This window comes from Branchiostoma lanceolatum, chromosome 9 (assembly GCF_035083965.1).
Source record: "Branchiostoma lanceolatum isolate klBraLanc5 chromosome 9, klBraLanc5.hap2, whole genome shotgun sequence".
Classification (NCBI taxonomy): domain Eukaryota; kingdom Metazoa; phylum Chordata; class Leptocardii; order Amphioxiformes; family Branchiostomatidae; genus Branchiostoma; species Branchiostoma lanceolatum.
The window spans coordinates 11,327,103-11,335,122 of record NC_089730.1 but is presented as its reverse complement, the minus strand read 5'-3'; the positions used below and the strand labels follow the sequence as shown (position 1 = coordinate 11,335,122).

Below are 8,020 nucleotides of genomic sequence, written 5' to 3'. Positions count from 1 at the left end.
TATTACGCCTGGATAATCCTTGTATTAGAAATATTGTCTGCTCATATATTTACACATGTACAAAGAAGCGAGAAGAAGTCGACTCTACTGGACTAGCTTAGTTTAATAACACGTTTTGTCTACACTATATGTTTACAGCTTGTATTGTTGTATCATTGTATGTTCCATGTGTTAAGTTAGACGACCTGTACCTAGCCCCTCGGGGCATGAATGCACAATAAAGGTCTTTCATTCATTCATTATTGAAGTCCATGACAATGTCTTCTTGTTGCCATGCATATCTCTCCCTTCTTGTCCATAGGATAGGACATAGATCTCCAATGAGTTTGTGTATTGAAGGTGTGAAACCAGTATGTGTTTGGCCCATCAACCGCTGCGGGATGGTGGCGTGTGTAAAAAGAAACGCGGCAGCTACAAAACGTCACTATTTTCATCACAACATCGATATCTGCTTGGAGGTTTGTCCATGACCCGGCGTTGGGTTCAAAGGTCGACAGCAGACTATGTGAACCGGTTGAGCTCCTTTGTATTTCCGAGAGTCGCCTGATGAACGCTGGAAGACGTCTATTAGGGCCTGTAAAGTGGACAGTGTCCTCGAGACTGTAATTTCTGTAAGTACGTGTGTTATACGTGGGACACTGCGTGTTGTCGGTTGGTCATAGTCATAAACAAGCAAGCCTCGCGTAAGGTAATATGATATTAGTGCGAGCTGCCTGTGACCTCAATTACTGGACTTACGTAACTTGCGGCTATAGCCTGTGTTTACACAAGCTGTCACTGGCCGGGGTTAATGACCGCCTCCCATATGATATGTCAAAGTTAAAGACCCTAACTTTTAAACGGTTCTTATCTCGATCATTGTCTCGATTTGTACAGCAATGTCCAGACGTGTTTTGTTTATGTCTCGGGGGCCTTCACCTTTGACATATTAGCTACTATGATTTCGCTACATATGCGTACTTTCCAATAGAATCGTGAACCACCTTATTGATTAACTATTTAATGCCTATGATTTGCCCCGGCACTGTGTTTGTAGTTTTCTTTGCGTGTTTCTGATGTATTTAATTTTACCTTAGATCGATTATTCAAACGTTACAACATTGTCATCGGTGTTCCTCCATGTAGCGGGACATCATGAAGACAGGAGTCACCCCAGTGGATGTTGCAGTGGGACTGCTGGTACCAGTAGTTGTGTACCTGCTGTTGGCAGTGGCCAAGTTCCTGCGGAAATACTGGCGGCGTTTCAGAGTCGGGTGGCAGTTCCCCTCCCTTCCCTATCACTGGCTGTACGGCAACAGCCACCTGGTAAGTCGCCAGTGTAGACCATGAGTGTAGGCAAAGAGGTTTAAATCTGCCTATAGCCTCCTTGGTGTAGGTAATGATAGTTTCCTCTACTACTAATACAAGTCCCGCCACGGCCGTAGAGATCATCACTAAATCGACATATCAACGACATGCCCTAGCCTCCATCGGGCCTTCCTACGGGCATTGACGGGTGTATGGATCGAAGAATTCGGCAAACTTTGGCCATAGAGTCCGTCGGTAAGGTCAATATTTGCCCGCGGAGGGCGCTTGCAAATGAAACCCTCTGATGGCCAAACTTCCTTGGCAAATACTGTAAATGCAGAAACGTTTTATGTTCGCGGTTTTCGCGGCGAACTTAACACCGCGAAACTTTTTGCCCACCTATGACTACTATTGTTCCAAACGCGAAATTAAGACCACCGCGAACACTCCATTTTTTCCCTACCGCGAAATAAAAACCACGCGAACTTAAATACATTACAGTATTCTCCCTATAGCCGGCGTTTATAATCTGGTAGAGACTAGACTTGCCCCATGAGTAAGTCTGTCCACGGCCGTGGAGTTCGGCGCTTTGATAATCGATGAATGAATCCCATTCCCCCTGACATGGCATATCCCTCCATGGCCGCGGAGTTCATCACCAAAGGAGTTTAAACAATACATCTTTTAAACCTCACTGATTACACGAATCTAGGCCAGTTTAGATCCGTCTACCCCCGTGTAGTCCATCACCAAACCAGGTCATACCAGTATTAGTCCCTTCTCGGCCGTGGAATTCACCAAATGTGATGAATTCTACGGTCGTGGAACTCATTGTTTAATCCACTGTCTCTGGATATACGCCCCACAGATCGACGGGTATCTGGGTGACCGGTACCTGTCCATGACGCTCGAGGTTGTGGAGAAACACCCGCATGGTCAGTCCTTCTGGCTGGTAGGCTTCATGCCCTGCACCGTTCTAACCCACCCGGTTACCATCAAGCAGCTTCTCAAGGCTTCCAGTACGTATTTCGGTTTACTTCTACATGTTAAACTCAATGAAAGACTTAGAGCTACCTAAGTGTTTCCAGTGTCTTGTAACCTCCCGAACAACGAACTGATGTCTTTGGACATCCAGTATGACCTTCATTCTCCGATCGATGTTTGTGGAATGTCGAAGGATTGATCACTCATAGTGCGTAGATTACAACTCAGGAATATTGATTCAGATAGGTTATTTCAACGTTGCTTTGTGTTTATAATTGGTTAATTGCTGTATACAGAAACACATTAAAGTATAGCAGTGATCTCGGTTATTCTGCATATCCTAATGTTAACAATCTTTTTCCATGCATCATTTCAGCCAAGAAGTCTTTGGACTATGACCAACTACGACCATGGCTAGGTAAGATAACCACCTCATTGTTACACTTTCAATGTTTTCGTCGGCGTATATATGAAGCCACTGCGTTCCAACAACAACTTGTGCCAATGATATTTAGAAGACTTTCAAGTGCTTCACAGCTTTGTTTGGCTACCAACTAATCTTGGCATGCACCTTTGCCCATTTGTGAACCTTAAAGTACAGTTTGCAGAGTATGGATATAAAACGTTACAGATAACGACCTCAGCACAAACGTGAATAGAGTATGCTTTGTGTCATTGCCAGGTAACGGCCTGATCATGAGTACCGGTGACGTATGGAAGGTTCACCGCCGTCTCCTCACGCCTGCCTTTCACTTCGATATCCTCAAACTGTACGTCAGTGTCTACAACAGGGCGGCGGAACAGATGGTCGTGAGTGTGCTGTCACATTCGACAATTGTATGTTTTCACCGGTGAACGTTTGCAAAAAATATGAACGAATTCCATTTTTATTGGTGTGGGGTTCATTTTCTCTTCAATTCATCACACGGGATCTTCAAATAGAGAAGCCCTCGTCACTATTCTGTATACACAATTTTGTATTTTTTTCTGTTTATGATTTGCATGAAGGAAAAACTTTCGATGTACACTGGGAAAGAGGAAAGTTTCGAGATGTTCCAACAGGCTAGCCTCTGTACAATGGAAGTCATCCTACAGTGCGCGTTTTCCGGAGGGGAAATGTCGGAACAGTGAGTGCCGGATTTCCTCGGTGATTTACGTCTTTTTCGTCGCTAGAGCGACTGTTGTTTATACTTACAGGTGCATAACGTACCAATACAGGATAGTTACCCTCCAGTCCATCGTAGAAAATCTAATATCCTTTTCTGGTCGGTTATCTAGGACCAAGAATGAGTACGTTGAAGCAGTCAAGAGGATCGGAATCCTGCAAGTTGAGCGCAACTTGTGAGTGGCTCTTTCTATGATGTACATTCAAATACCCAGACTTGTGGAGTGTATGTACATAAGTATCGAATTCAGTTCATCATTCAAAACGCGAGTCGTTTCTGCAATCAACGACTGAATGCTTATTCGACATTCTATGAATGAATATGAAAGTCTTCAAATACTTAAGGTTCCTCCCAACGAAAGACATTTCATAACTGTGGTCCACGACCGCTGATTTATTTTGTACACGTTCACGTTCCACAGCAATCCGCTGTACATGCTGTTCTCCACTATCTACAACCTGTCCCTGGGGGGACGGGAGTTCCTCCGCCTGTGTGACTTTGTTCACGACACCGGAGGTTCTATCATCAAGAGAAGGAGGCAAGAACTGGTAAGTTCGTGGGTAAACTTTATCAACAACGACAACAATAACTGCAACAACAATAAGAAGGCAACAAACGAATGGATAGATAAACCCATCTTATTTATTTATTCCGCGAAGGAATACCCTAGCTCATATCATCAGAGCATTCAATTTTGTCTATGCTTGAACGAAAACGCGTGGTTATTTCCAGCCTAAAAACGTAATCAGAGTTTTTAGTGATTCAGAGATTAAAGCACACTGTCTATTTTGCTCGAATCCATGCAGGAACGCAATCCAGAGATTTTAGCGGAGAAGAAGAGGCTGGATTTTCTGGATATTTTGCTGAAGGCTCGAGATGAAGACGGCAGATGTCTGACAGATCTGGAGATCAGGGAGGAGGTGGACACGTTCCTGTTTGCCGGTAATTTGTGTCTAATACAGACAGTGTAGACCAGTCACCTACGCACATGCGATCACCACGACATCCGACATGTCTGTACCCCCTCCATGAATGTTGTCTTTTGATATCGTCTAAACCTTACCAGCCACGCGTTCTCTCTCCAGGACATGACACGACTGCCAGTGCCCTGTCCTGGACCCTGTACTCCCTGGCGCAACATCCGCACCATCAGGACAAGGTTCGGGAAGAAGTGGACCAGCTACTGGCCAACAGAGAGGAGGACACCATTGAGTGGTACATTGATATCACCTGATAACCCTTGCAGATCATTTGTATTGGGCCCCTCACAGTTTCAGTTTATTACACTAAGCTACAAGCATTGAATAAAGCAGTTGTACGACATATGTGACAGTGGCTTTCAACCTATCTTATCCCAGGGAGGACCTCCACAAACTGCCGCACCTGACCATGTGTCTGAAGGAAGCCATGCGGCTCCACTCTCCCGTTCCTTTCATCTCCCGCACCGTCACGGAAGACACCGTGATAGACGGGGTCCACATCCCCGAGGACTCGTACATAGGGATCCACCTGTACGGGCTGCACCACAACCCGGACATCTGGGGACCTCAGCATATGGTACACCTGTTCTCTCCTATAGGTTCTGCCTTGGTGAGGTACACTTTACATTGGTGGGAACATATCCAAATTTCAACCCCCCAGTGGCTTTCTTAGAAATTGCAGCTGATGGATTATCTCTCTTGTGTGTGTGTGTGTGTGTGTGTGTGTGTGTGTGTGTGTGTGTGTGTGTGTGTGTGTGTGTGTGTGTGTGTGTGTGTGTGTGTGTGTGTGTGTGTGTGTGTGTTGTGTGTGTGTACATTTGAATGTGATGGTATATTGTCAACTTTTTTTCCTCTGAAAAAAATGGTTTCCAACGAAAAGCGTGATTGAACTATGGGTCCCATACCACTTTCTTCTAACTGTAGACATATTTTCATCGAGAAAACTATGCTCTTTATTGGACATGCGCACCCATGTCCTTTGGTTCAAGAGTGCCATTGTTATTTCAGGAGTTCGACCCAAGCCGTTTCCACCCTGACCGGATGAAGGACATGGACTCTCACGCTTTCATGCCCTTCTCTGCCGGACAGAGGTACTCACGACATAGATAACCACTATTTTGTGGTCCCGGTCTCACTATCTCTTTCTCTGTCCGGGCTTTGTGAGCTTCGAAGTGTTCGCGAATTCTGTTGCGTGTTCTATTACACAACTTTGGTTTTAGCGATGGTGTGCAAATGTTAATGGCGTCGATGTACCCTCAGATGTCATCCACTGATTGGACTATCTTAGCCTACGTCATAGTCACTATTACCACCATGTATATTTACATCCCTGAAAATGTTTTCCTCTTGTACAGGAACTGTATCGGACAGAACTTTGCCCTGAACGAAGAAAAGGTGATTCTGGCTCGTCTCCTCCACAAGTAAGTGTCCATGTCTTGTGTAGATGGAACACCAACCAGCAAAGGCAACAGTCTAGGTATCAAGCACTCCTGTTTATCTTTCACAATAAGACATCGTAAACCGTCTTATAGTGAAAGATCCACATGTGATGTTTATAAGGCTGTGAGATATGTGAGAATCTAAGTCCATACAATGTAAAATTCATATCACTCTCTATGTCGTGTTCATGCTCCAGGTTCACCTTTGCCCTTGACCCCGCCCGTCCCGTGGAGAAGGACATGATAGTTGTGATGAAGACCAGGCACGGCATGTGGATGAAGGTCAAGTCTGTGGGGCAGACAGCTGACTAATCAACATAGACAATGATACATGGCATCATATGATGAGGGATGCTGTACTAAGAGAACTGAGTTGATAGGCTTCGTTAGAAATCGGTAGGGTTAAAAGTGTAAGGGCCACCTATTTCTATCTATGATTGATAAATGAATAAATCATCTTTCATCAGTATGAAAGCTATAGGAACAGCCGTATGTTCTTTATCTTGTCTGGTGTGCAGACGTTTATTGTATACGTGGATAGGCAGTCCAAAGGGAAAAGGCCAAAAATGTCAGGAAATCTGACAACTTGAAGGTCTCTAATCATATGTTGGGGGTGAAAGATCGTAATGTTTTCTGAGTGACGGCCGGGCTTCTCTGTCGATCTGGCTTTATCATTGATGTTCCTTACCTTACCCCATTTAAGTAGATTTACAGTTGGGTAGAAAGCCAAAGTTGTTAAGGGAAATGGATAATGTCCCCATATACGACAATATTAACAAACCCTTCCGTCTACATGTACTAAGACAAAGATTAAAAGATACCTTCATCCGAAAGTTCAACTCAGCATTACAAGCAAAGGGTCAAAGAGGAAATCATGTATCGTCAGTCTTCTATGCATTTATCCTCAGGGGAAATGAATATGCAATAAAGATTATTACTCATTAACCTGTTGATCAAGTACAAGATATGATCACCCCGGTATACATACATGGGGGTGATGCATTGATGGGTGGACATGGTGTTACATAATGATAATAATAATATTGTTTATTTATTGGTCAGAAATCACCCGTGCAATGGAAGCGCATTCAGTGCTGAATTGGTGCAAGGTTTACATTCACATAATACACATATGGGCAACAGATACATATTTGCTTCACACTTGCACTTTGTGAAACTGTCGCAAGGGTCTGGGCGGCTGCCATTCGGCGCCACCATGTGACCTCAATACGACCTTCCCCAACCGAAGTCAAGGTACCCATTCACACCTGTGTGGAATGAGAAAAGTCGTGTAAAGTGCCTTTCCCAAGGACACAAGATCGGTGACATGACAGGATTCGAACCCGGGACCACATTACGCAACGCAACCCAAATGGACTCCTCGTGCGGATCCTAAAAGAATCTATCCTTTTAAAGTCAACTAGACTTGAACTAGTGTCTTAAAGGTCATTCTAGATGACTGTAACACGACTATGTCTAGAGTCTCTAGCCCTATTTGTCTAGAACTCGACGCACTTAGGAAATATGCTATTATCCTAGGCCTGCTACGTCAAGCTACACTACACTGACACTGAAACAGACACGTAAACTCTATAATACTACAGAAACGCATAACCACCCCTGTAACCAAGTGGGCAACACCTGAGAGATATCGACCTCTTTTGACCTTTGTGTTCCCAGGATCGGAAGAAGGCACGACAGCTGAACTCAGGTAAGGACTTAGCGATCAGTAGTCTAACTTCCGCATTGATGCTGGAATTTCCACAAAGATGAAGATATCAAAATATTGACCATGTCTTCGTGCACATTTCTGGACGAAGTTTCCACAACATTACTCCTTTCAAATGCTTGTTTGACTGGCTGCTAGCTTCAGGTTGGTGTTTTCTTGTTACCTGTCTGTTTAGACAGGACACAGATCTCCAATCAGGTTATGTAACGTTGGGTAACATAAATTCGGGATTTTTCCGATAATGGTTGACTGAAATCAATCTAGCAGAACAATAAACCATCCTTTTTTTCTATTATTCTGTCAGTATCATGTATTATCTTTGCACTAATCATATATATGGTAGATTTTGTCTCTAGTCGTGCTGACACCATAATATTTTAACTTGAAACTACCGTCCGCCGCACGCACAATGACAGTGTTGTCGGGCAGGGGGGC

The 8,020-nt window shown here is 44.2% G+C and overlaps 1 protein-coding gene across 1 annotated transcript; it reads left to right on the top strand.

The window, feature by feature from the left end:
- Window positions 1-475: 475 nt before the first annotated feature.
- On the top strand, window positions 476-6,801 carry LOC136441865 (cytochrome P450 4F12-like). The gene is made up of 14 exons (XM_066438397.1): window positions 476-611; window positions 1,126-1,305; window positions 2,156-2,306; window positions 2,648-2,689; window positions 2,954-3,081; window positions 3,280-3,398; window positions 3,550-3,612; window positions 3,859-3,985; window positions 4,244-4,379; window positions 4,523-4,652; window positions 4,796-4,994; window positions 5,426-5,508; window positions 5,773-5,838; window positions 6,054-6,801. Exons 2-14 carry the CDS (start codon window positions 1,135-1,137, stop codon window positions 6,166-6,168), a joined length of 1,530 nt encoding a protein of 509 aa, XP_066294494.1. The 5' UTR covers window positions 476-611; window positions 1,126-1,134; the 3' UTR covers window positions 6,169-6,801.
- The last annotated feature ends 1,219 nt before the right edge of the window (window positions 6,802-8,020 follow it).

Bases quoted from the DNA above. Each gene is read 5' to 3' on its own strand.
- LOC136441865 (XM_066438397.1), top strand. From the start codon at position 1,135: ATGAAGACAGGAGTCACCCCAGTGGATGTTGCAGTGGGACTGCTGGTA. The intron at 2,690-2,953 runs GTAAGATAACCA...TGTCATTGCCAG, and splicing joins CCAACTACGACCATGGCTAG to GTAACGGCCTGATCATGAGT. The intron at 3,613-3,858 runs GTGAGTGGCTCT...CACGTTCCACAG, and splicing joins CTGCAAGTTGAGCGCAACTT to CAATCCGCTGTACATGCTGT.